This window comes from Haliaeetus leucocephalus, unplaced genomic scaffold (genome assembly GCF_000737465.1).
Source record: "Haliaeetus leucocephalus isolate CR32 unplaced genomic scaffold, Haliaeetus_leucocephalus-4.0 Scaffold339, whole genome shotgun sequence".
NCBI lineage: Eukaryota > Metazoa > Chordata > Aves > Accipitriformes > Accipitridae > Haliaeetus > Haliaeetus leucocephalus.
Genome location: NW_010972775.1, coordinates 1,960,411 through 1,983,865, shown reverse-complemented (window position 1 = coordinate 1,983,865; position 23,455 = coordinate 1,960,411). Strand labels below are relative to the sequence as shown.

At 55.2% G+C, this 23,455-nt stretch overlaps 3 protein-coding genes across 3 annotated transcripts; all 3 read left to right on the top strand.

Annotated features, from left to right (window-relative positions):
- Positions 1-147: 147 nt before the first annotated feature.
- Positions 148-8,982, top strand: LOC104834683 (protein PML-like). The gene is made up of 8 exons (XM_010572240.1): positions 148-195; positions 307-785; positions 1,716-2,293; positions 4,891-4,928; positions 5,956-6,193; positions 6,669-6,727; positions 7,493-7,631; positions 8,213-8,982. Exons 1-8 carry the CDS (start codon positions 148-150, stop codon positions 8,980-8,982), a joined length of 2,349 nt encoding a protein of 782 aa, XP_010570542.1.
- A 3,773-nt stretch (positions 8,983-12,755) lies between these two features.
- LOC104834682 (zona pellucida sperm-binding protein 3-like) lies at positions 12,756-16,223 on the top strand. Its single transcript, XM_010572239.1, has 9 exons — positions 12,756-13,157; positions 14,044-14,162; positions 14,239-14,342; positions 14,574-14,751; positions 14,848-14,968; positions 15,358-15,449; positions 15,632-15,774; positions 15,940-16,029; positions 16,108-16,223. The coding sequence occupies exons 1-9, from the start codon at positions 12,756-12,758 to the stop codon at positions 16,221-16,223; spliced, it is 1,365 nt and encodes a 454-aa protein (XP_010570541.1).
- Positions 16,224-20,286: 4,063 nt separating this feature from the next.
- Positions 20,287-22,890, top strand: LOC104834681 (zona pellucida sperm-binding protein 3-like). The gene is made up of 9 exons (XM_010572238.1): positions 20,287-20,655; positions 21,126-21,244; positions 21,334-21,437; positions 21,666-21,843; positions 21,928-22,048; positions 22,142-22,233; positions 22,390-22,526; positions 22,603-22,692; positions 22,766-22,890. The coding sequence occupies exons 1-9, from the start codon at positions 20,287-20,289 to the stop codon at positions 22,888-22,890; spliced, it is 1,335 nt and encodes a 444-aa protein (XP_010570540.1).
- The last annotated feature ends 565 nt before the right edge of the window (positions 22,891-23,455 follow it).

Here is a 23,455-nt window from a genome sequence, read left to right as displayed (position 1 = left end):
TGGCTGGGAGGGTGGTCCCCACCCTGCCAGGGTGTCATCCAGTGGTCCTTGGATGCTTCCTCCATGCCCCATCCTCCTCACTGCTCCTCTGCAGCCCCCCCCCCAGCCCCACAGCCAGGGCGACCACAGCCATCCAACCTTACAACGATGCATGGGCATCGCTGGCGGGAAGCGGTTGCTCACTGGTTGCTCCAAGTAGGGTTTGCAGGTCACCTACCCCCCCGCCCCCCCCGAGATGTGGTTTCAGAAGCTCTTAAAAACACACCCCAGCGCTCAGTCCTCTTCCTCTCTCCCTCCTTCTCCAAGCTCCTGGAAGATGACTTCCAGTTCATCCTTTGTGAGGGCTGCCAGCAGGAATCGCCCAACCTCAAGCTCCTCGCCTGCCTCCATACCTTCTGCCTCGATTGTCTGAGCAAGAACAAGGTCATTGGGCAGTGCCCCGTGTGCCAGATGGCCATCCCACAGGCCAGCAGCACCTCCGACATGGACAACCTGCTCTTCACCAGCCTGCAGGCCAGGCTCAAGGTCTACAAGAAGATCATTGATGGGGTTGACTTGTTCTGCGATAATTGCAAGAAAGCCGGTGAGTTCTGGTGCTCCGAGTGCGAGGAGTTCCTCTGCACCAAGTGCTTCGAGGCCCACCAGCGCTACCTGAAAAGGGAGAGCCACAAAGCCAAGACGGTGATGGACATCAGGGCAGGGCCTGCTAAAGAATTCCTCGAGGGCTCCAGGAGGACCGGTAACTTGTCCTGTTCTAACCCGACCCACAAAAACCAGACTGTAAGGTAGGTCTAAGGAGGTCTGTCCCCATCTGGGTGGTCTCTTGTCGCAAATCTCTTTGGGCTAGCCCGTGATGGAACTGAGCAGGATGTCCCTGTCCTTCTGCTGCTCTGATTGCCACCTTGTCGTGGAGAAGACAGGTGGGAAGTAGTGACCGGTGGGCTGTAGGGCATGATGATGGGAGAGTGGGGACAGGGTAGACCAAGGGAGGGGAGTAGCTGGGGTGCTCCTTGCTAGGGTAAGGAGGGTGGAGTTGATGGAGCTCAGCAAGAAGAAGGCCTGTTGCTTCTGTGATGGACAGCAGAGAAGGATGAGTTTTGCTGATGGTGCTATACCAGCTTGGAGACAATTTGGGGAACAGCAGGGGTGCAATGCAGGACAAGGTTTAAACGCCCTCGAGGGAAAGTCCAAGCGAGAGGGAAGGGGCTGTAGCATCTGCGGACGCCAGCACTGATGCTAGCCACGATGGCCCAGATGCAACCCCTGCCTCAGTGTGTCCTTAGCCCACCGCTTGCCAAGGCTACCAGGACTTACATGAAGGATGGATGATGATCTCCACTCTTCACTTCTTATATTCTTGCCTTAGGCATCTTATGGAGATAAGATACTCTTTGGTCTTATATTCTTACACATAACCCCAATAAGCGCTCATGGAAAGGCTCTTCACTGCCCTTGTGGTGTGTCGATGAATGTCTACCGTAATGCTTGCACAGTCACCACAGTGACTGTAGCCAGCCCAGCAGAGGAGCAGAAACTCTGTGGAGATAGTGAACCAACATATTTTTTTGCAATTGGGAGAGTATTAAAACCAAATGCCTGGCCCAAATGTGGTGGTAACTTAAATTCAATGAATGAATGAATTTGCAATTTGATAAATGAATGAATGGCAAAGTGCACAGTCTAAATTACTGCTTTGTTTGTGCTTGGCCTCGCAGCATCTACTGCAACAAGTGCTGCAAGCCGGTGTGCTGCATCTGCGCACTGCTGGACAGCCAGCACGCCCCGTTCTGCGACATCCACAGCGAGACCCAGCGCAGGCAGGAGGAGCTGGGCACCATGAACCAGGAGCTGAAGCAGAAGAGAAGCGGCTTTGAGGCCACCTACGCGGCGCTGCAGGATGAGGCCGCCCGGCTGGAGGAGGCGCAGCGGGAGATGCGGGAGCTGATCGGGCAGCGCGTGGAGCAGCTGGTGCGGCTGATCCGGCAGGAGGAAGAGGAGCTGCTGGGGCTGGTGGAAGCGTGGCAGGAGCAGGGCCGGCGGGAGCTGGCGAGGGAGCTGCAGCACGTGGAAGGGGTGCTGCGGCGGATGGAGGCGGGCGAGCGGCTGGTGGAGAAGATGAGGCTCTACGCCACGGAGCAGGAGGTGATGGACATGCAGCCCTTCATCAAGGACTCGCTGGACGAGCTGCAGCGGCTGCAGCCGCCGGCAGCCGGGGACCGAGCGCAGTCTGGGGACTTGGCCAAGTGCAGAGCCAGGCTGCAGGTGCTGGTGGAGCGTGTCATGGGGCACCCAGGTGAGGAGGCACTTGACCAGGTGGGCTGGGGAGGAGGGGACTGAAAGCAGAATTGAAGGTTATAATTCCTGGTTAGACCATATTCTCCATGGGTTTCAAGTCTCCTTCCACATGGTGACTTGACTGACCTTTGCCTCCAGCCTTTGCTCATGCGGTGGGCACACCCTAACCTCCCCCAAGGACAGGATGCAGTTGTTGCATCCATCACTTCCAAAGCAATGCTTGTCTCTTGCCCTTGCGGAGTACGGCAGTCCCGCAAACGCAGTTGTACTGGGAGGGAACTCGGTGAATCGCTTGGGATGGAGCCATGCCACGGACTGAAGGACAACGGAGGTCAGTGGCACCTGGAGCGGGGGGTGCGTGGAGCAGGGGCTCACAGAGGCTGGCGGTGGCAGGGAGGAAACAGGTGGAAGGGTTGGATCAGCTCTGCATCCTCTCCGAGGAATGTTTGTGCTGGTGACATGTGCAGGTCCCTCAGGGGTCATAAGCATCCTCTAGGCCTTAGTGTCCTGCTGCCCACTGACCACTTCTGCTCCTCAGATCTCCAGCCAGTTTGTCTTTGTTCAACCTTTGTCCACAACCATCGGGGGCAATCCCCCTTTTGGGTTGTTGATTAACACCTTGGAATGGCGTATCCAACCCGGAAGGTGAATTGTTCCCCGGGAGTGCTCTCCGACAAGGATGGCAAGAGGTCCATGACCGCTGCTGGGTTTGCCCAGGTCTTCCCCCAGCTCTTTGGCAGCAGCACTGTGGTGGAGATGCTGGTGGTTTGGGAATGGCAAAGGCCTTGGCATCTGTGGTTTCTGCAGGGATGGTGTGCTGGAGGATCCAGGTTTGGTCAGAAGGTGGTAGCATCCTTCCAGAAAATGGGGGGAAACAAAGCAATGGGAGGAAGAGACTTTGCAGGATCTTCTGCTCCATCCCCCTGCTGCTGTCTTCAGACCTGGGCTATGACCAGTGTCCTCCTTGGCCCTCTGTGGGCGTCCACCACTGAGCTCCCCAGGGCAAGCTCATGGGTTACGGACAGCCCATAGAAGAGCGCAGGGGTGATGTCCTGGATGGAGCTTGGGGTTTCCTGGGGACAAGCTGCCTCCCACCCCACTCCTTGTGTCTCCATTGCATGGTAGGCATCCTCCCTCTGCCTCTCCACCTGACTGAAGCAGGCTGGGAGGACCCTCTGAGCCCTGATTCTCCCCTCCTGCTCCCTTCAGCCCCCCTCCCTGCAACAGGTACCTCCGCTCCCCAGCACGACACCCCATCCGAAGACAAGACAACCCCGATCCTCGACCTCGAGCCTCCTGGGGAGCACTGCCAACCGCACGGAGGACTCCCCACGGGACTGCCAGCCCACCACCAGCCCTGTGCCCCCGTGTTGGACTCCTCTGTTGGCAGAGGACACGTTTGTCCAGACCAGGGAGGGGATATGTCCCTCACCCAACCCACGCCTCCAGCCCTTCCGATGCAGAGGCATGAAGAAGCAGCGGAAGACTCAGGGTCAGCCCATGGGGACACTGTGCCTCTTCCCAGGAGCATCCAGGATTTTCTGGCCTCCCTGCAGGAAGATTTGGGTGGCTGGGCCAGGTCCAACGTGCAGCAGGCGGACAACCTCCTGAAGATCGGCGATCGCCTCCTGAAAGCTCAGCACAGGGCAAACAGGCACCTGGTGTCCATGACCCGGGAGATCCAGGCCATGTCCCATTCCCTGGCCACCACTGCCTCTGCCATGGGACCCTTGCTGCAGCCTGTGGCCAGCCCATGGGACCTCCCCACCGCAGACGTGGACTGGCCATCGCTGCCCTCCAACGTGCTGGAGTTATTCTCTCCCAGCACCCTGCAGAAGCATGAACCGCTGGTCCCAGTGGCTGCCACGCCCCCTTCCCCCAGCACACCCCCTCCTGCCACCCCCCCTGCCAGCCCAGCATGCTTGGAGCCCTCCAACCCAGCCTCTGAGGGGCAATGCCCCAAATCAAGGCACCCCACCAGGGGCAAGCGTGGTGGGAAGCCCAGCACCAGACTTCAGAAGCGGAGGAAGAAGTGAGGATCTATAAACCAGAACGTTTGCCATGGACTGTTGCTGCTTGGAAAACCCTTTAAAGGTCCCTATGTAGACCAGGCTCTCCATCTCACCTTGTTATGCCAATAAATCCTCCCAGGACGAACCGTGCATTGGTCTTTTGCTGGGTTTGGGAAGGCAGCATCTCCCCTGCAAATGAACCCTCACCGCTGAATGGCAATAACTTGCTCAGGAACAGCATGATTCTGCTAATTTTCTTTTTTCTTTCCTTCCCAGCACGTGTGACCTCCTGGCTTATGGGTCTGGGATGGGCGGGAGGGCAGCAAACCCATATGGGAGAGCTGGAGGGAAGGCTTTAGTGCAAGGGGGAGTGAATGAGTTGCCAGGCAGAATGGGCACTTCTCCAGCCCAGCCTGCAAGCTCGCTGCTGGATTTTGGCCTCAGGAGCATCTCCAAGAGGTGACCCTCCAAGGACGTGGCCCCAGAGCCTCCTGTACCTTCTGCAGAGTCGTCTTTTGCTGCTCTCAGACATCCCCAGCATTGCTTGCCCTCCTTTCAGCTCGCTGTGTTTTTCTTCTTTCAGAAGCCGCCGCAGCTCTAGCCATGGAAAACTCCCACCAGGTGAGAGTGGGGATTGCTCCGGGATTTTTGCCTCGTGGCATTACCCAGCAGGAATTTGGGGCTACACCCAGTCCTTGCAGGGTTGCTTGAGCTCTGGCATTTGGCTGCTGCTTTCCAAGTTCTCTTCTGAAAGAGGCGATCAGCCAAGCTGGCTGGGCATAGGGCTGCAGAGCCAGGGCAGGCTTTGTTCCTTGAAGGGACCTTGCTGGCTAAGGTGCAAACATCTCAGGGTGAGACGTGCCACTGCATGCGTGGTAAAGAGCTCTCCTAGGCACGATGGCTTGCAAGTCTTTTCCTGCCTGCAGCCTGCCCTGCCCACATCTGGGGCTGGTGGGGGAGAGATGCTGCAACTGGTTGTGATGGATCTGGGGCCCCCAAACACATCTCCCACAAGAAGGGCAGAGCCCCACTCGACCAGAAGTGGCTTTTGACATGCTGAAGGCAAGCTCTCTTCTGGTTTCCAGTCCCATAGTGCATGAAGGACTTGTCTAGCATCAGACCTGTCTGCCTTTGCCTGGGACAAAACAGCCTTCACAGAACTGGGGCTGGGGACCCCCAGGCTGCCTCTCTGCAGAGCACATCCTCGGCCACCCCAGCCTGGTATCAGAAGGGCTCAGCCCTGCCAGCAAGCCCTGTAGAGCCTGGAAGCCTCAGGGCTGAAGTAAGAAGATAAAGATGATTCATTCTCCCAGTTAAGGAAGGGGAGGTTCCCATCTTCTCCTTTGCAGCCATTAAGCAAAGCAGAAAGTTTTCCTGACCCTTGTCAGGCAGAGAGGGGACCTTGACCGAGGTGGCTGGAGTGGAAGCCCAGGATAGCCAAGGGGCTTCATGCCAGAAATGAGGGCATAGTGCTGGGTGACCTCAGAGCAGCAGAGACATCTGGGCAAGCGGAGCACTTGCTTTGGGCAGGGACAAACCCATGTGGTCAAGCTTGTTCGGCTGTGCTCCGGTGGCAAAGGACATCTCCATCCCTGACCACGCAGGGCTGCTCTCACCAGGCTCATCGGGCTCCTCTTTGCACACTTAGATCTCCACCTCCACCCCTGCAAAGAGGAAGAAAGTCCAAAATGCGAATGTCCTGACGTCACCGGTGAAGGTGGTGAAGGTTGAAAACAATGACGACGGGTGGAACCAGACAGTGCCACAGCAGCCAAGCTGCTCGGTCCAGCTTGGGACCAGCTGTTCGGTGTCTCCCATGACTCTCGCCAAGGAGGACAGCCTGCTGGAAGACATGCCAGAAGGCAACAGTGGGCTGCACGATTCAGGTAAGGGGTGTCCAGAGCGGTGAAGCCATGGGTAGACTTTATGGGGTGTAGGCATCGAGGCAGGGCAGTTTGCGGCATCTCCATAGACCTCCCAGGAGGATAGTTATGTCCCAGCCCATTGTCTTGTTCAAAGACAAGATGTTTGATGGAGATCGATGGAGAACTAGACTTTGTTCTTTAAACTGCTTGCATACTCTTAGGCTACGTGATGCTGCATTTTGGTCTTCTCTCACCCCATAGGATCTTGCCCAGTGTGTACTCGGTATCTGTGGCTTGAGGGGGAATCAGTCCTTTTGCGGGTGGACCCTGAGGGCAGGGTTGCTCTCTGCTTGCTCCCCACCCACCTTGCTGGCTGTTCAGGGCCACCTTTTGGCGCGGTTGGTGATGCCGATTGGGGGACCATTGGCCCTGGCACTCACCGCAGGGGTGGACAGCCCCACATCTGAAAGGTGACACGTCTTTCCTACCTTGGCAGATAGCGATATTCTCTGCTTGGACAGCTTTGAGGATGATAGCACCGATGAGGAGTCCATGGTGAGTGCAGCTAAAGGGCTTTCAGTGCTCGGCCCTGCATTGCTCAGTGTTTAAGCCATGAAGACTGGACCACTTGGTGCTTCCAGACCTTCAGGTCCATCCCATAATCCCCCTTAGAGCCTGGTAAGGAACTTGGGAAATCCTTCCCTGAGTGCCAAAATAAATCCACTCTAGCTCTTCTCCACCTCTGGGGGAACTGGGCTGGCCAGCAGCTTGGAGACCTTGGTAGGTACCATCATGGTGATGCCAAGGTGGTGAGCAGTCAAAATGAAGGCCAGCAAGAAGAGGCAGTCCAAAACCTCACCTCCTCTTTGAGGCTATGGATGGATGGGGTTTTGTTGTTACTTTGCAGCACCGAGTAGTTCCCATGACAGTCTGCGTGACCAAAAGCTGGTGACCAGCTCTTCAGAAGAGGTTTTAGAAATAGGAAGCTTCCCTTCCCTTCCCTGCATCCCTTCCCCAGAGGGGAGATGTTGGGTAGCCCCAACTTTCCTGTCACTTTTGAGCAGAAAGCCAGTTGGGAAGGATCCAAGTGAGCCGTCCCGTGTGGACATGCATCGAGTATGCATGTCACTTTGTTTTGTGGTGCTGGAGGAGGTAAGTCTTCATGACGAACCAGTGAGGCTTATTAAACCCTATGTCCTCCAGCAGGCAGTTTGAGTAGATCTCTGAGCTTTGGTAACCTTCAGGACACGTGAGTGTCCAGAGCTGCTGCCCTGGTTCCTCCTGTGACGTTTATTGAAAGCAAATTGCATGCTCTTCCAGGACTCCAGTCTGTTAGGTGACCTCAGCAACATCCTCGATGAGGAAACCAGCAAAGATCACCTGGGCCTTCCCATCAGCAGCCAGAACACACTGGACACAAGACAAGGATCCCTGGTCTTCTTTGACGTGAAGATTTTGAGTAAGTTCCTAAGCGGGGAGGTCCCATGTTGCAGCCACTTCAGATCCCCACATCTGTCAGCGTCTCTTTTTTGCGGGGAGGGGGTGGAAGTTCAGGTATGTCCACTACGACCTTGGCTATATAAGGGAGAGGACAATATTCTGAGCTCCCAAGAGGCCTTACCTTTGAGTTTCAGGACATGTGGAGGAACGTGGAGCAGATAGGGCCACGGGGAGATTTTTCTGAGATTGCTCGGTCGGTTAACCAGCCCTTGCACTGTTGTGTCAACATGGGCTCCCCTGCTTCTCCTTCCCATGGGCCAATCTCTCTTAGGCAAGGTGGGTTTTACTTTTCAAGCCCCTCTCCTTAGTCCACCCTCAAAAAGCTGTAAAAGCCCTCATGGTCCTGGTGGGGGGAGTGATCCTGGAGATGCTGGAAGCTGAGGGTGTGACTGAATGGTGGAGATAGGTGAAATGGTGGATCAGTCCCCCAGCTGCCATCAGTGGTGAAGGCTGTTAGAGGCTGAGCAACTCAATCAGTGTTTTATTTTCCTACTGCCTTTCCTCCCTCTCCATCCTCTTTCCCTTCCCCTTCTTCTCTAGAAAATGGAAGCATTCAGATGACAGTGGTAGATGGAGAGAAAATATTCCCAGTCCTGATTCAGCCAATGAAATGTTTGTCCAGCTTGATGGCCAAAAATAGCGTCTACGAGATTGGTCTGATGAATCTGCTGTGCCACCTCCGCACTGTCCACAGGCCCATCCTGGGTGGCTTTGGTCTCTGGTCACTCCCCTTTCCCACCCTCTTGAATGCGCTGACGGTCATGAACAAGAAAGAGGAGTTCAGTTCTGTCGTGTATGGTTTCCTGGACATTTTGCCCCTGATTAAGGAGGAGATCCCCAAGAGGGATAACTACAAGCTGAAGAACTTGGCCAGCACTTACCTCTGGTGGAACTTTGGTGACTGCAGCGCTATGGAGAATGCCAACATGGTGAAGTACCTGTGCGAGGTCCTGGACGTCGACCTGGTGAAGAAACCCAGGCTGATCCTCAGTCAAGCCAACCTGGAGTCCTTCATCTCCCTCCAGCCCTTGCTGGCTGAGAAGCTCCTCACCAAGCCATCAGCTCAAACATTGGCCGCCCACAACATCGGCCTCTCTGAGCTCTGGTCCTGCTACCAGCACAACCCCGAGAAGGGGCTCCAGAAAGCATGCCATCTCATCAACACTTGCCGGCACAGCTCCGAAAAGAAAGTCCGAAACCTGAGCAAGGTCAAGGTCTACTTCCAGCGCCAGGAGAAGTCGGCTGAAAGCCAGAAGACCCCGGCAGGCAGTGATTTCCCAGGAGCCATAAAGAATGAGGAAGAGTGTTGAAAGATGCCGGTGCCTCTCCAGTACTCATTCCCCTCTCACCCATGGGCAATGAGTCCTGGAGCCAAATCCTGGCTCACATCAGTAGTTTTGCCTTCACTATTTCCTGCCTGCTCCTGCCTGGGGTGATGAGTCTGGGTCTCTGGGGTGTGACAGTCTCTTGCTGTCCTCTCTCACCTGAACTTGGTCTAAGGTGAAGAGGTGAGGACACCAGCTTGGCTGGGAGATGTCCTGGCTCTGATCTGACAGCCTGCAGCCACACTGTGCCTTTGTTTCCCCCCTGGATGGTTCAAGCCAACTCTCGGGAGAAATCTTTCAAACCATTTCTGGTCTGGATTTTTTTGGGGGGGGTCAGTGGAATCCAAAGCCGGCTGAAGAAACAGCAGGTGGGGAAACTAGTTTGGAAGGACCAAGAATGGTGGTCATTGCTGGGAAGGAGGTTGGGCAGAGCTGCTCTGTTCCTGTGAGCTGCTGTGTGGGACTGTTGTGAATGAGTGATTTAGATCACTTCAAGAATCACTGTCAAAGGTATTAGCAAAAGGCGATTTTAATATGAATTTGTAAAAGTGCGATTTAACAAAGACGATGGCAAGGTTCACTCTATTACTTACTACGTGGAAGAAACATACAAAGGAAAATCGATTAGAGTCAAGTTAGAATGATTCACACAGAGACCGGAGATGCAGAAAGGGTAAGGGAGACCCTCCCGTTGAGTCACGAAGTTCAGAATGGACCCACTTGCTTTATAAACTTCTGATGGAGCTTAGGTGTGGCTAGGTCCAAACTTAGTCTCAGATTTGGACAGCAGTTTATGCCTAATGGAATGAATACAAAGGGTAAGAAAACCCTCTCGTTGAGTCGTGAGGTTCAGAATGGACCACCTTGCTTCCTAAACTCCTTCTCAGAGAGGAGTCTAGGTGCAGCTGGATCCAGACTTAGCCCCAGACTTGGTCAACGGTTTATGGCTAATGGAAGGGATACAAAGGGTAAGGAAAATCTACTGTTGAATTCCTATGCCAATGTGTTGGGGAATGAGTGATTATGGATCCTACATGACTCTGAGGTAGCAGCAATTTAAGATTTATAACACTATTATGGTAAATCACAAGATTAGGTTATATGATTTTTAACAATACTTAATCATCAGCCATTTAGCAGAGTGATTTAATAAAATTTGCTATAATCAACACTACAAAGTTTCCTAAATCCAATCGCACATACAAAAACACAAACACAGAAATAGAGGTTAACTTGTGATCAAGATTTTTCTCTCTTTGCCAATTGTAAATTATTGGTACCAAATGATCTTTGAAACGTCACGAAATCTAGTTGTAATGAATTACTCACTATTCTCCTTCATCAGCATTTGTCAGCAGACAATCTTTGACCCCTTCTTCTTCATCGGCATCTATCAGTGGATGATCTTGGAAATCCTCTCAAAATCTACTCTTTGAAATCCTCACGAAATCTACCGAGAGGCGTCCCAACTCAGGGAGATAGTGGGTCACAGCCTGCTGCGATGCCAGAGAGCTCAAAGGGTCTCACTCAGGATTGCTATTTATAGGATCGCGAGATGATTGACTTTGGTCAGTATATTTCCATTCTAGCCACAATTCTTGTCAGGTAATTCTGGCACCTTCCAGGGCAGGCCATGATCCAGGCAACAGGAGTTTTAGGTATGATTAGGGAGTGCCTAATTGTCCTAACTCACTGTACTGTAGCCAGGACGAGAAAGTACCAGACTGTCCCAACTCACTGCACTTAGAGCCAAACAAGAACACAGTGTTGGCTGGTCCTGACGTTGCAACGTGGCCCAGGGGGTCTGCACCACCACAGGGACACAGCTGTGGGAAGAATTTAAAATCCTCCTTCAGTCAGCAGGATGCAACCCCTCTAGCCTGGGATATGAACCTCCTAAGTGGGCACGCAGGGGTATGGTTTTCCTACCTCTCCCCCTGCTTTCCAGGCTCAAAGACAGCCAGGGAGTTGCTTGATCAGGGGATGCACCTCATTGCTCTTTGGCTCCTGCGCCTGCCTACAGATGCAGAAGAAATAAATAATTTTCCTAATTTGTTGTGCATTGCAAATGATTTCCTTTGGCTCCCTGTTCCCACAATACCCACCTGCTCAAAAAGGCAGATATGCAGGGCAGTGGGTGCTGCAGTGATGGGTGCTTTGCAGTGTCATGACTCCTTGAGCCCACGACGCAGCTGTGGTGAGCTCAATGAGCACAGGATGACTCGTGTATGTGAGACGTGCAGCTATCCCTGAGATAGGCATTGGCTTGAAGACAAGCAAGAGAGCACCAGGAGGCCCTGTTTGCTCAGGGAGGTGCCGAGAAAGCCTGTCAGCCTGCTCCCCATGGGAACAACCTGAGTCATTTCCCTTCTGATGGTGCATAGCTGTCCTGCCAGCAGCTATCCAGTTTGGATCACTCCAAAACAGCCTGATTCAGCCGCAGCTATCGCCTGAAACTCGTGGGCATCTCACCTGGTCCTCACCTGCATGTGCTAGCGAAGCAATGAGGACACCAGTGTTCACCCAGGGGCAGGGGCAAAGCAAACACCCTTGTGCTGTCCCTAAAACCCCATACAAGGACTCCTGTCCAAAGCCGTGCTCCTCCCCGGTGTCACTTCAATACACAAACTGCTTTTCCTCCTGATTTATTGCCTCTAACCAGGCATGAGGAAGCTTGCAGGATGATTCAGCTGGGTCAACCAGCCCTGGTCCCCTACCTCTGGGGACCGTGGAGGGGATGACCTGCTGCTGAAGCATCCCAGGAAGGGATGGACTGCCCAGACACCATGGGGACCGTTTTGCCCCAGGTCTAATACTTCTAATAATTATTAGAAGTAATTATTATTTCTAATACCTAATAGATCTAATATTATTCCTGATAAGTATTATTCTATTCATTATTTTACTACCAGTCATTTCAATGCCAGTCTTGCCCAAGAAGCCAGTGGCTCCAGGGGACAAGTCTGTTCAGGTAACAGTTAAACAGCTATGTGTGCACAAGCATTTTCCTCCCTTTTGCTAAAATCCCCAGAAGCATGGGGAAACACAAGGAAACATGGGTGGCCACGTCGGTGTGGACACCACCGTGCGGAGTCTGGTCCTGCAGGAGCAGGGATGTGGTTCAGGGCAACCGATGAGGATCTCCTCCACGATCCCCCCTTTTCCTTTTATTCTTCCACTTGATTCAAGTTTAAACTTCCCCTTTGTCCTCCAAAAAAAATCAACTTTTGCTTGGTAGCAAAGAGCCAGCCATGAGTCCCTCATATCATGGAAATCCCCAATTGTCCTTGACATGAGTGGCTCCATAAAGGATCATCACCACCTTGAAGGAGCTGGGGACAGGGACAAGTTTGGGCAACTGAAGAGTGGGCTTGCCTTGGGAAAGTGTCACTCCCCACGCCATCTCCCAGCACCCCTGCTGCAGAAGGACCCCATGATCTGGAGGTGGGACATATGGTCTGGAGGTAGGACACATCTCCATGGATCTTACAGAGCTGGTTGTTACCAAAAAACAGAGGAAAAAACTGCAGTCAGCTGCACAGCAAACATCCTTCCTGTGGGCAAGGGACCCCATCCAGCACCTCATTAGAACCCACCACCATGGGTTCCCCAGGGAATTGGGTGCTCTCAGCTGTTGCCAGTTGCCCTTATGGGAGGTGTGCCAAGCATCACCTGGGGTGGGAGTGGCTGTGGGAGATGTGGGCTATAAAAGGTCCCTGGGTAGCAGTTGCTCCTTGTGCTGGACCCTGGCAGGCAGTATGAGGCCTAGAAGCAGCCTGGGGTTTGCTCTTTTCTGCTGGGTTTTGGGGGAGGTGGTTGCTTCCAACCCCTGGAGCCTCACTAGAGAGGAGGCAGAGCTGTGGAGGTATGGAGGGGATCTTTCCTTGGGGCAGCCCCGTGTGTTCTTCCAGCCCTCTCCCTGGGCCTGGGTGGATGTCTCTCAGCTCCAGGCTGCTGCCCCGCTGCACCCCGTGGCTGTGCAGTGCCAAGAGGCGCAGATGGTGGTCACGGTGCACAGGGACCTCTTTGGCATGGGGCGCCTGGTCAGGGCTGCAGACCTGACCCTGGGCTCGGATGCCTGCCTGCCTGCAGTCTGGAGTGCTGCTGAGACTGTGGTGACCTTCGTGGCTGGACTGCATGAGTGTGGCAGCACCCTCAGGGTAAGGCTGGGGGGGGGCTGGAACCCTAGGGTGGGGGTCTGCCTCTTGGTTTGCACCTCACTGCTTTGGGGTGCTGAGACAGGCAGGAGGCTGTGGTGTAGTTGGGCTCAGGGAAATGTTTCAAAACCTTTCCTAGAGGCTGAACATCTCAGTCTGCACTTCAAGGTCAGTGGAAGCTGTGCTGTCCAGTCTAGGGGCTGTGTGAGCAGGGAAGGGCATGTAAGAGGTTGTTTGGTTTTTTCCTGATGAATACAGAGGTAGCTATGTCTTCCAGGACTTCTTATGTTGTTGCTGCCACCTCCAGGGTGGAGCCCAGATCACTGGCTGCTGGGAGCCACTGCAGCAAGCCAGCACTGGATGTTTACCTTGGGAGGCAGCTGGGTGCTGCTTACTGCTGCTTGAGTGTAGCATGAATCTACTTCACAGAAAACTTAAATTTGAAGTGGCCTCTCTCTCCTGGGAGAGGTGTGGGGCCCTGAGGGTGAGCAGGTGCCACCCCCCCCTCCAGCCAGCAGATATCTTTATTAAATCCCCCTGAACAGAAGTCACCCTCTGATATCCTGGGGGACAAACTTTCCTGTCTGTTGTTCTGGGGCATGGAAACTAGAAGAAAAAAAAAAAAGAATCAGCTTAAGCACCTCTGCGTCCAGCTCTGCTGCTGACCAGAGGCTGTCCTGGGACAGGGTGGAGCAGCTTTGCAAGCCAGAGCATCCCTGCAGCAGGATGAGTGCCCCTCGCCTGCCTCCAGTGCAAGTGCTGCTACTGGCCGATGGACCAGCAGAACCATCTCAGCACTGAGTCTTCAGGCTTAAATGTGCTGCTCTGTGAGTGTGGCCAAGCAACAGGGCTCTTAATGGTTGGATAATGTGTCTTGTCTTTTCCCCAGGTGACCCCTGATGCTCTGGTCTACAGCACGACCTTAAATTACAAGCCAATTCCTGCTGGCAACCCTGTCATTGTCCGCACCAGCCCTGCCGTGGTTCCTATTGAGTGCTACTACCCAAGGTGAGCCAGGGCAGATGAGTACCAAGCAAGCCCTTCTGTTGCCACAGAGCATTTAACCATGGGCATCTCCCCCCAGGAGGGACAATGTGAGCAGCAATGGTGTCAAGCCCACGTGGATGCCCTTTCGTTCCACCCTGTCCTCTGAGGAGAAGCTATCCTTCTCTCTGCACCTCATGAATGGTAGGTTTTGGGTGAGGGCGTCCTCTGGTGCAGGGCACTGAGGTGGCTGTGCTGGCACTACGTGGCAAAGCCGGTGCTGGTATCACCCTGGTGCTCCTGGAGCAGCTGGGGTTTGGTGCGTTTTTGGTGAGTGCCCAGGGCCTTGTGCCTGTTGAAGTTTCCTTGGGTGGAAGCAGTGAAGCACGAGCTGGCTTCCCATTCATGAGTGACCAGTGACCTCTCTCCTTCCAGATGACTGGAGCACTGAGAGAGTCTCCACTGTATTTCAACTGGGAGATGTCCTCCACTTCCAAGCTGGTGTCAACACGGAGAACCATGCACCTCTAAGGCTCTTTGTGGACAACTGTGTGGCCACCCCAACCCCAGACAGGAGTTCTTCTCCCCAGTATGCTTTCATTGACTTCAGTGGGTAAGAGCTGGCTGTGCCCTTCTTTGGAGATGCCTTTCTGCAGGTTATGGGTATCTCTGACGGTGGGATCCTGCTGGCCCTTACTTTCGTGTCTAGGTGCCTGGTGGATGGACAACTGGATGATGCCACCTCGACTTTTATATCCCCAAGACCCAGGCAAGATGTGCTTCAGTTTGCAGTAGATGCGTTCAAGTTTGCAGGAGACTCCAGCAATCTGGTAAATCCTTCCTAAAGCAAGTGAAGTCCCTTGTCTAGACAGGGCTATAGCCTCACTCCATTAAGAAAGTTAGAGTGGTTTTGTCTAGAATTGCATTCCCAAGGCAACTGCCTCATAGTAATGTATGACTGTGGACACCCTGTGTTACTGCTGCTGGATCATGGGCCTCTGAGCCAAGGAACTTCCTTGGAGACCAGTTCTGATACTGGTCAAGACAAGCCCTTCTGATGGGCTTCAATAGCTGAATCCTTAAGTGGCTCAAAAGAAGCAGAGGGCCTTGAGCTGTCCTGGGGAGTTGGTGGTCCCATTGGAGACCAACTTCATGGTGCATGGGAAAGCCATAAAGGTAAATGACAGCCTAACCCCTGTGCTCTGCCTGGTCTCCCCAGATCTACATCTCCTGCCACTTGAAGGTCTCCCTGGCTGATCAAGCTCCTGACCCTCTGAACAAGGCTTGCTCCTTCAACAAAGCCAGCAACCTGTGAGTAGTTGGAACAGCAGCTTGCTCAAGGTGAAGAGCTTGGGCTTCTCATCTAGTGTGTCACCTTTCAGGAAGCCGGTATTGGCTATCTGGGTGGGAGGCTTTTGGTCTTTCCTAGGAGACCCCAAAGCATGTGAGGGATTCCTACCACAGGGTGCGCTGGTCACCAGGCTCTCTTCCAGCTGGGCTCCTGTGGAAGGTAGCCGGGATGTCTGCTCCTGCTGCGAAATGAGGAGCTGTGGCTTGGCCAGGCACTCCAGGAGGCTCTTGCAACTGGGAGGGAGCATAGGAGGACGTGCCCGGAGAGAACTACCCTCCCAGCTCGGTATGTCTTGGTGTGCCTCTTGGTCTTTGTCACCATCATGGTAACTTGCTCAGAGCTGGGTGGCTGGAGCTGCCTCGCTACCTCTTGGCTCCTCAGTGCTAATCTGAGACTGGGGAGAGCTAGATGGCCAAATGAGTTTGAGTGCTCAAATGTCTTCCCTTTCAGATCCCTTGGTGAAAGAAGCAGATGTTGTGGTTGGACCTCTCTTCATCCACAGCTGGCAGGATCACCCAGTTAGGAGGATGCCATCACAAGGTAGGGCAAGCCCAGAGAAAGGGGAGGGCTTGCGTGGCAGGACCTGGCTCTGGCCGTAACCACCTCCTTACTTCTTAGGTGCGGGTCACTTGTGGATGGTATTGGAGCTGGCTGCAGTTGCTGGTTTGGTCATCCTGATCCTTGCTGTTCTAGGAGCTCTGACTGTCTGCTGGAAACCCAACAACCCTGTTTAAGTCACTGGTTTCAACTTTTATAGTCTATCTAATAAAAAAATAAATTGGAGGACTGGGGAGACAGACAAATCGAATCTTCATGCAAACTTCAGCTGTGGTGCTTTGTCTCCCTAAGCCCCATTTGTGTATCTTGTTCTCCTGAAGCCTTGTCCTCAGCAGAGCTTTGTACAGCCCTACACCCCCATGAACTTCTTGCAGAGCAACTAGTTGGGAACTGATGCAAAAAATCACCACCCAGATGCTCTGTTTTCTTGTCTGTAGAAACATGGAGTTGTGTTCTACCCTCCAACCATTTTATCTTTCTGTGGAGCTACTTGGGTCTGCTCCATACTGGTAACTCTTCACTTGATAAGCCAAGTGGAGCTAAGGGCTTAACAAAACTTGGACCACCCTCCTCCTGCCTGAAGCTGTTTCTGGGAAAGAAATCAAGCTCTGGTGTATGAGGAAGGGAGCATGACTTGAGGGTCGGTGGGTCAGACTCTTTCTGGGACAGACAGAGGCAGAAATTCCAGTCCCTACCCCAAGGACTGTTTACTCAGAGTTATATGTAACAAGCCTTGGCTGGAATGTATAAACAGTCCTTGGGGCAGGGACTGGAATTTCTGTCTTCACTCCCCCCTCCCTCCCAAAAGGGGCTTTCTGACATGCCTGAGGCACATTGGCTTTTTCTTCCCAGTGCTGTGAAATTTGGGCTCTTCTGCTAGCAGAGTAGCTGTAAAGGCATGTTCATGCCCCAAACTCCAGAGCTGTTTCTCTCTGCTAGCTGGGAGAGGTTCCCACTTTAGGCGGCATTGGGAACTGGACCAGCTGAACATCTCCGGCTGCAGTGTTTGCTGTCAGAGCAAATTCAAGTGGCTGGATTCATGGAAAACTGAGACCTGTGAGGAGCTGCAGCTTGCTTGCAGTGTGGCTACCTCTTGAGCTGGTTTTGCAGGGGACAGGAGGACTTCTGTGACCTCTTAGCCTGTTCCAGGGGAGCTTGGGCAGCTCTCTTGGTCGTGGAGGAAAGTGGTATCTCGCAAAAGCTAGCATGTCTTTGGGTGTCACCCAGCATTCTGGAGACCCTCAGCCAGATGTCCTTTGACAGATGTTACCTCGCACCGGGATCTCTTTGGTATAAGGTGCCAAGCTGGACTTGAGACTTTGGGTCACCTAAACTGCTGTCCCTTCTTTTGCTATCAGTTTGGCTGCTCATAGTTCTAAAAGCAAATTAGCCTTCCCTCGCGATTAAAAGATCAGTTCTGGGTTGGATGGGGGAGCTGCACTGACTTTGGGCTGGGATTGTTGGCATGGCTTCTTTCCTCATCCATATAATCTGACCCTTGCTGGGAGGGTTTGGTCCTTGTCTTACAGCAGGCTGGGGGGTAGGAGCTTTTAGGGGGAACAGCTGGGAGAAGTCTTCACCAGCCCTCGAGAGCTGCAAGCTATCAGCTTTTGGGGCAGAAGGGAAAGGAGGAAGGCATGGTAATGTGGGTGGGAGTGATCTCAGAAGGTCTCCAGTCCAACACCAGATGTATTAGCCTGGCTGAGGCTGGCAATGTCTGTAGGTGAAGATTCTCCCACCTCTGCGCGCCCAGCCCATGGCTGCACAACCCTCCCGGAGAAGAAATATTTCTTCACCCAACCTGAACCTCCCAGACCATGAGTTGTGACTGCTGACACGTGTTAAACCTTCATATACCTGATTCCTTCTTGATCAGCATCTTCTCTAGTTGTTCAGTGTCCAGACCATCCCCTCGCGAACGTGCTCTGACCAGGGACTATCTCTCTGCTTTGCTGAGACCCACAGAGGTGCCTTTTAAATGAAAACCCTTCTCTATGCTACTCAGCCCAGCTGCCCTGCAGCCTTTCAACAAAAATACCCCAGCTGGCTCCAAACAGGAAGACAAATATCAACCAAATCTGGTCTACAAGGATGGGGAAACACTCTCTGGCTTTCCAGAGCAGCTCTTCACCTCCAGCAGCTCCTGCCCCTTCCCGGGCAGCATCCCCAGCTCCAGTGAGGCTCAACGGCAGCACTGACCTTGCTGTCTGATGAGAGATTTTTGACTTAAAATGTTATGTTATAAGGAAAAATGAGATGTGCTTTAAAGTCTCCTTTATACAATGGAGGGAAAAGACTGGCGTTTGTGCTTGTCCAGTGCCCTGGGACTTTCTGGTCTCTGCTTCCTCCAAAAAAAATGAATTCACACTCTTTCTCAACTGTGCTGGTCCACGGCCAATGTCGCGTCGTGCTTGGAGTAAAGATGGGGCAGCTGGTCCTGGCAAGGGCTAACCTGGGAGCAGAAATCCCCTTGCGCATAGAGAAACACCTCCTCTACCCCGAGTCAGCATGCTTCTCCACCTGGGATTCACCTCTGCTAATCTGAGCTGTGTAAACACAAGGTGACCTGTCAGAGGGATTTATTCTCCTGCTGGGATCAAGCCTTGGTACCCAGAGACCCACAGCCTAACCCCAGAGTTGGCCCCTGAGCTGCAGCTCTCTAGGATCCGATGGGGTGAGAGCCGACATCTCCTGCAGTCCTTGCAGCCAAGGACCCGGCCAAGCGGCGATGCTTTCCCCCGGGAGAGGGACAGCCGCTTATTTACTGATTCAGCATCGCCCGCTGCCGTTATCTCGCTGACGCATGGGGCTCAGTCTGCTGGAATCCCTGGCATTTCTACACAAGAGCCAGTCTCAAGGTATTTTAAACGTGAAGGAGAAGTCCTGGACCCACTGACAGCAGTGGGGATGGGGCATTGGCTCCTGGGGGAAAGGCGGAAGGTTTTACACTGGCCTGTAAAGCTTCACATAGATGGTTTTGGGGGATGTTGAGTCAGGCACGAGCCAGTCCCAGCTCCAAACCGGGTGGGATTTCTGCGAGGAGCGGGCTGGCTGACATCTGCCCCCAAAACTTTCTGTTTCTTTCCATTTTCCCCGAAATGGCTCAGCCGCTCCAGCTCAAACATCCAAATCAGAGGCTTTCTACTGTTGCTAAGGCTTGCCAGGGACATCCCGAAAGATGGAGGGGGATTTGGGTATGAAACAAAGCATCTCTCGTATGGAGCCAACAGGATGCTTGCAGAGCCCTGGCAGGAAAAAAGAGTTAAAGATGCTCAAAAGAACAGACTGAAACTCCAATAATGAGGCTTGAAAACATACAGGGTTTATTTTTAAGCAGCTTTCCCTGTTCCCCAGCTGTGAGGAGCTGGGCAATGCCCAGCCCTGCTTGTGGGGCGTGGGATACAAACCGGGGTGCTGCGGTGTGGAGAAGGGAGCGATGAGTGGAGCGCCAATCCTCCAGCTTCTTCTACCTTGAGCCCATTTCCTTGAAGGCACCAAAACAAGCACAACCCAGAGAGCTGTGGAAAGGCAGCAGAGAGAAAAAAGAAAGGTTGCAGCTCTGCAGCTAATGACCTCGCTGCCAAGGCTGAAACGGGGGTTGTTCAGGCCTGGCTGAGAACAGCCGTGCTCGTGTCAGCAGTGAGGGCTCTCCATCAGCTACTTCTGACGGAACATCCCACTCCCGGCCCTGCTGAGGAGCAGGGGGACCCGTAAAGCCCCTGTTTGGGCTGGAGCTGTGAGCATATGGGCTTCTGACCCCCCCCCCCCCACCACATCAGCATCCAAGCAGAAAACCAAAGTCCCAGGGGAGCCGATGGCGCCAGGCAGGGATGGTCCCCGCAGGGGAGATGGGAAGCACCCGGATTGGGATCATGGACCCTGCTCCTGCCACCTCCCCAGCAGCCTTGAAAAGCCCCTTATCACCTTATAACCTAAACAAGTCACTTTGTACCAGCCTCCCCGTCTCCGGCTTCTGCTGAGTTTTATAAACAACTTCCCCAAAGTGGCTGACGAGGATGTTTTCTCTCGCCTTGGGCAGCCCAGGAATGGGGGGTCCTGGCACCCTGGAAATGACTCGGTCGTGCCCCCCCTCTCCCCGCACCCACGAGGGCTGGCCTTTGGGTGCCATTGGTCCCCAAATGGGAGCCCGGGGCGGACAGCTCCTGCTCCTGATGGGGATATAAAGGCTGGAAGAGCAGCCCCAGCTCTCTGTGCCGGGCTTTGCTGGAAGAAGGAGGGATGGGACCCGAAAGCAGCTTGATCTTCGCTCTTCTCTGCTGGGCGGCGGGTGAGGTGGCTGCCTACCCACCCTGGGATTTCTCCTGGGGTGACCCGGCGAGCCGGGGGGTGCGGCCAGACCCCTACGCCTGGTCTTGGGTGGAGGACCCCCAGTCTCGAGCCATCTCCAGCCGGCAGCCGGTGACAGTGCAGTGCCAGGAGGCTCAGCTGGTGGTGACGGTGCACAGAGACCTCTTCGGCACCGGCCGCCTGGTCAACGCGGCTGACCTGACGCTGGGGCCAGCAGCGTGCAAGCATTCCTCGCTGAACCCCGCTCACAACACCGTCACCTTCACCGCTGGCCTCCACGAGTGTGGCAGCATCGTCCAGGTAAGACCTTCTCCCAGCAGTCCTTCCCCCAGTCCCGGCATCCCACCTGGCATCCCACCCCCTCCCAGGAGCAGCTCCGGGCTGTGGGACCATGCACCGGGCATCCCCCATGATGCCAGGGGATCTCTGAGTGCCGGACGCAGAGCACCATTGAGGAACACCCTAGGGGAAGGATGAGTGGGTATTACTCCCAACCGGGAGTGGTTTTTCCCCAAAGCTGCTTTGCCTTTTCAGCCAGAGACACATCAATGGTACAAAGACCCCACATCAGACCCATTTCACTTGTGTTTTGGCCCATTAGGAAGTTTAACTTACTGAGAATGGAGCGGGGCTCCTTCTCCATCCCCTTTTCCCCAGCTTTTTCCCCATTTCTTCAGCATTTCCTAGTTGGGAAAGGATGGCTACGTGGCTCGGTGGTGGTGGGAGGTGGGGTGGCCTCGCCGCTGGCCTCTCACCGCTTTTCTGCCCAGATCACACCGGATTCCCTCATCTACCGCACGCTCCTCAACTACGACCCCAGCCCCGCCAGCAACCCCGTCATCATCCGCAGCAACCCTGCTGTCATCCCCATCGAGTGCCACTACCCCAGGTGAGGCTTCCCCGTCCTCAGTACCCCCCAGTCCAGTCCCCAGGGGCCAGCACAGGGTCATATCCTGATGCACGGTGGTCCTTGCACAGGAGGGAGAACGTGACCAGCAACGCCATCCGACCCACCTGGGCTCCCTTCAGTTCCACGCTGTCTGCGGAGGAGAGGCTGGTGTTCTCCCTGCGCCTCATGAACGGTAGGTGGGAAGCCATCCTGAGCTGCGGATGGGGATTGTTCCATCCTTTTTCCAGTGCGGGAGAGCTTGGGGACCCAGCACCTCACTGGGGAAGCCAACCTACCCCATGGAGAACACCAGCACTCCTGCTTTTGGGCTGAGCCTTGGCTCTGGGCCCATGGGAGCTTGGGGACGGCCAGAGCCACCCCTCCGTCCCCACGCCTTTGTCACCCCGGCGCTGCCTTGCAGAGGACTGGAGTGCCGAGAGACCCTTCACCGGTTTCCAACTGGGTGACATCCTCAACATCCAAGCAGAGGTGGGCACTGAGAGCCACGTGCCGCTGCGGTTGTTTGTGGACAGCTGCGTGGCTGCCCTGAGCCCCGGCACCGATTCCTCACCCCACTATGCCATCATCGACTTCAACGGGTAAGTCCTGGGGACCTGCCAGCAGCAGCACGGGGGAGCAGGGACCCGCCGGGATGCTGACACCCCCTCCCCGACCTACCCCAGGTGCCTGGTTGATGGGAGGTCGGACGACACCAGCTCTGCCTTCATCACCCCCCGGCCCCGAGAGGACGTGCTGCGCTTCAGGATCGACGTGTTCAGGTTTGCGGGGGACGCCAGGAATCTGGTAAGGCTGCGTGTGTGTCCCCCCGCCAGCCCCAAACCGAGCCGGTGTCCCCCACCAGTGGGTCCCCACCTCTCTCCTTTGCCCTTCCCGCAGATCTACATCACTTGCCACCTGAAGGTGACCCCAGTGGACCAAGCCCCAGACCCCCTGAACAAGGCTTGCTCCTTCAACAAAGCCAGAAACACGTGAGTAGCCGCCGCACCGGGATGGGGCAGGTCCCCACCAGCATCCCGCAGCCCTGGCACGGCACGGGGATGCATCACGGACCCAGATTTGGGGGGCACAAATGCTCTGTGGGTGCCGGGGGGGGCTCCAGTGATGATGCTCCCACCCTGCTACAGCTGGGCACCTGTGGAAGGCACCCGGGACATCTGCAGCTGCTGCGAGACGGGCAACTGCGAATCCCCTGCTCTATCCCGGAGGCTCAACCCCCTGGAACGATGGCCCGGCCGCCGTTTCCGCCGCCACGATGCCGATGGTAAGGTCCCCATGAGGACGGAGGGGACACACCGGGGTTGCGGGATGAGCCCGCCTCATCGTTCCTTCCTCCCTAGGGAAAGAGGCCGAAGCCGACGTGGTTATCGGCCCCGTGCTCCTCTCGAGGGACCCGGGGCCCATGGGAGAGCGGCGGGAGGGAGGTCAAGGTGAGTCCCCGCCGGCCACGGCCGATGGCACGGCCCCGATGACAAGCTCTAACAGCCCCCCTTGGTTTTACAGGTGGGGTGACAGTGGTGCCCAGCGTGGTGACAGGGCTGATCTGCGTGGTGGCCGGCATGGGGCTGGCCGGGGCAGTGCTGGCTGTCGGCGTGGGGCGCAGGTGGTGCGCCCGTGCTTCGGTGTGAGTGTGGGGCGAGAGTCAAATAAATAAAGCCTGGGAAGGACAGAGAGCGTCTGTGCTGCTCCCTCTGCGATGGCACCCTGGGGACACGCCTGGGCTGGGTGCCCTGCCAGGGAGGGAGCATCCATCCCTGCCGTGTGGCCGTGGGGGTGCCGGAGCCCCCCAGCTCTTGGGGGGGGGGGGTCTCCACATGTCCACTCGGATTTCAGCCCTCCCTGGAGCTCCGGTTTGGGAGTTGCCCCACTCATGGGTGACACTGGGGACAGTCCCCTCGCCCTAGAGGAATCCCAGCTGTGTCCCCCGGCCACCGCTCCGGATTGGGGGGGGGGGCCGAGCAGGGTGCGGGGGGGCCTCGGCTTAGCCAGGGGAGGACCACAACTCCTTCGGGAGGGCGTTTTTTGGGGGGCCCCCCTGGAAGGGGACAAGTGACAGCCCCGGCACCCGGCGGGGACCCGGCGCGGCTGAAGCCCCGTGGGCGGGGACCCCTCGCCTTGCCCCGCCTCCCTCACGCTTCGCCCCGCCCATCTCACCGCCCACAAGCTCCCCCCCCCCCCCCCCCCGCCGCTCCC